At 63.4% G+C, this 1,759-nt stretch overlaps 1 protein-coding gene across 1 annotated transcript in view; it reads left to right on the top strand.

Annotated features, from left to right (window-relative positions):
• Window positions 1-333: 333 nt before the first annotated feature.
• Window positions 334-1,759, top strand: part of SP2 (Sp2 transcription factor) — a gene marked incomplete at both ends in the record, with an annotated part of 10,529 nt that continues 9,103 nt past the window's right edge. Inside the window, 2 exons of the mRNA XM_057388301.1 lie at window positions 334-1,345; window positions 1,520-1,658. Coding sequence (XP_057244284.1) covers window positions 334-1,345; window positions 1,520-1,658 — 1,151 coding nt within the window. The remainder of the gene's footprint in view (window positions 1,346-1,519; window positions 1,659-1,759) is intronic.

Here is a 1,759-nt window from a genome sequence, read left to right as displayed (position 1 = left end):
AAAGGAAAGGAAAGGAAAGGAAAGGAAAGGAAAGGAAAGGAAAGGAAAGGAAAGGAAAGGAAAGGAAAGGAAAGGAAAGGAAAGGAAAGGAAAGGGATAAGGGGAAAGTGTTGGAGGAAAGGGCAAACATGGCACTCATTACCCTGGGCAGGGGGCTCTCAGTGCCCTGGGTGGGGGTCTCCAGGTTGGACTGGACGATCTCAAATCTCCTTCCCAACCTCAGCGATTTGACGCTGCAATTCCACAATCCCATAAAAGCACACACAATCATTAAGCAGCTGCCCGCTAACGAGGGGGCTCTCATTAGCCATTTCCCCATTTGCTGGCCCTGAGTGCCCGTGCTGCTCTCTCCCCAGGACTCACAGCCGTCACCCCTGGCCCTGCTGGCMGCCACATGTAGCAAGATCGGTCCCCCGGCCGTGGAAGCGGCCGCCACGCCGCCGGCCCCTCCGCAGCCCACCCCTCGCAAACTGGTGCCCATCAAACCCGCCCCGCTGCCCCTGGGCACGGCCAAGAGCGGCATCGGCATCCTGTCCTCCAAGGGCAACCTGTTCCAGATCCAGGGCTCGCAGGTGGGCGCCTCCTAYCCCGGGGGGCAGCTGGTGTTGGCCATCCAGAACCCGGCCGTGCTGGGCAAAGCCACGCGCTCCTCGTCATCGTCRTCATCCTCGTCCAACATCCAGTACCAGGCGGTGCCCGGCGCGGCTCAGGCCATCCAGGTGCAGCCCAACCAGATCCAGATCATCCCGGGCACCAACCAGGCCATCCTCACGCCTTCCTCATCATCCTCATCCTCCTCGTCCTCGCACAAGCCCGTGCCCATCAAACCGGCGCTGGCGCAGAAAGCGGCGGCCGCGGCGGCTGGAGTGGTCAAACTGCCCGGTGGTGGCAACGTCACCCTGACCCTGCCCGTCAACAACCTGGTGAGCGCCGAGGCGAGCGGGCAGCCCCAGCTGCTGACGGACAGCCCTTCCAAAAACGCCAAAAAACCCCGCAAAAAGGCCGTGTCCCCGGGCCAGCCCGCCGCCGTGGCCGTGGCCGAGCAGGTGGAGACGGTGCTGATCGAAACCACGGCCGAAAACATCATCCAGGCCGGCAGCAACCTGCTGATCGTGCAGGGCCCGGCGGCGGGCCAGCCGGCCGTGCTGCAGCAGCTGCAGGTGCTGCAGCCCAAGCAGGAGTCGCAGGTGGTGCAGATCCCGCAGCAGGCGCTGCGCGTGGTGCAGGCGGCCTCGGCCACGCTGCCCACCGTGCCCCAGAAAGCCTCGCACAACTTCCAGATCCAGGCGGCCGAGCCCACGCCCACACAGGTACGGCCTCCTCCGGGGGGGATCTGCCCGGTTCTGTGATCCTCACCCAGGATTGAGGAGCTGGATGTTCCTGGCTTGGTTTAGGTTTTGGTTTAGGCACAACTGAGTGGATGCTGTGGTGGTTGGGAGCGCCGCCGTTCCCTCTGTGGGGATTTTGGGGGAGTCACCTGCTTTTGTAGGAGCTGGGGATATCCCTGAAACCCACCCAGTGCCCGTGGCTGGGATGAGCCAGGGAACTCCTGGGAAACGGGGGAGGTGGGACAGGGGTTGGTGTCGTCAGGCTGCGGGGCCAAAGCTGGGACCTTTGTCCAGGAGTCCCCCAAAGTCCAGCTTGACCTCCGTGGGAGGGTGGGATGGAGATGGGGTGGAATTCCCAGAGCAGCTGTGGCTGCCCCTGGATCCCTGTGAGTGTCTGAGCCCAGACTGGGGATCCCTCCAGCCCAGAACAT

This window comes from Malurus melanocephalus, unplaced genomic scaffold (assembly GCF_030028575.1).
Source record: "Malurus melanocephalus ecotype Western Australia unplaced genomic scaffold, MMel_1.1 scaffold_1761, whole genome shotgun sequence".
Taxonomy (NCBI): Eukaryota; Metazoa; Chordata; class Aves; order Passeriformes; family Maluridae; genus Malurus; species Malurus melanocephalus.
This window is presented reverse-complemented; position numbering and strand designations above follow the sequence as displayed.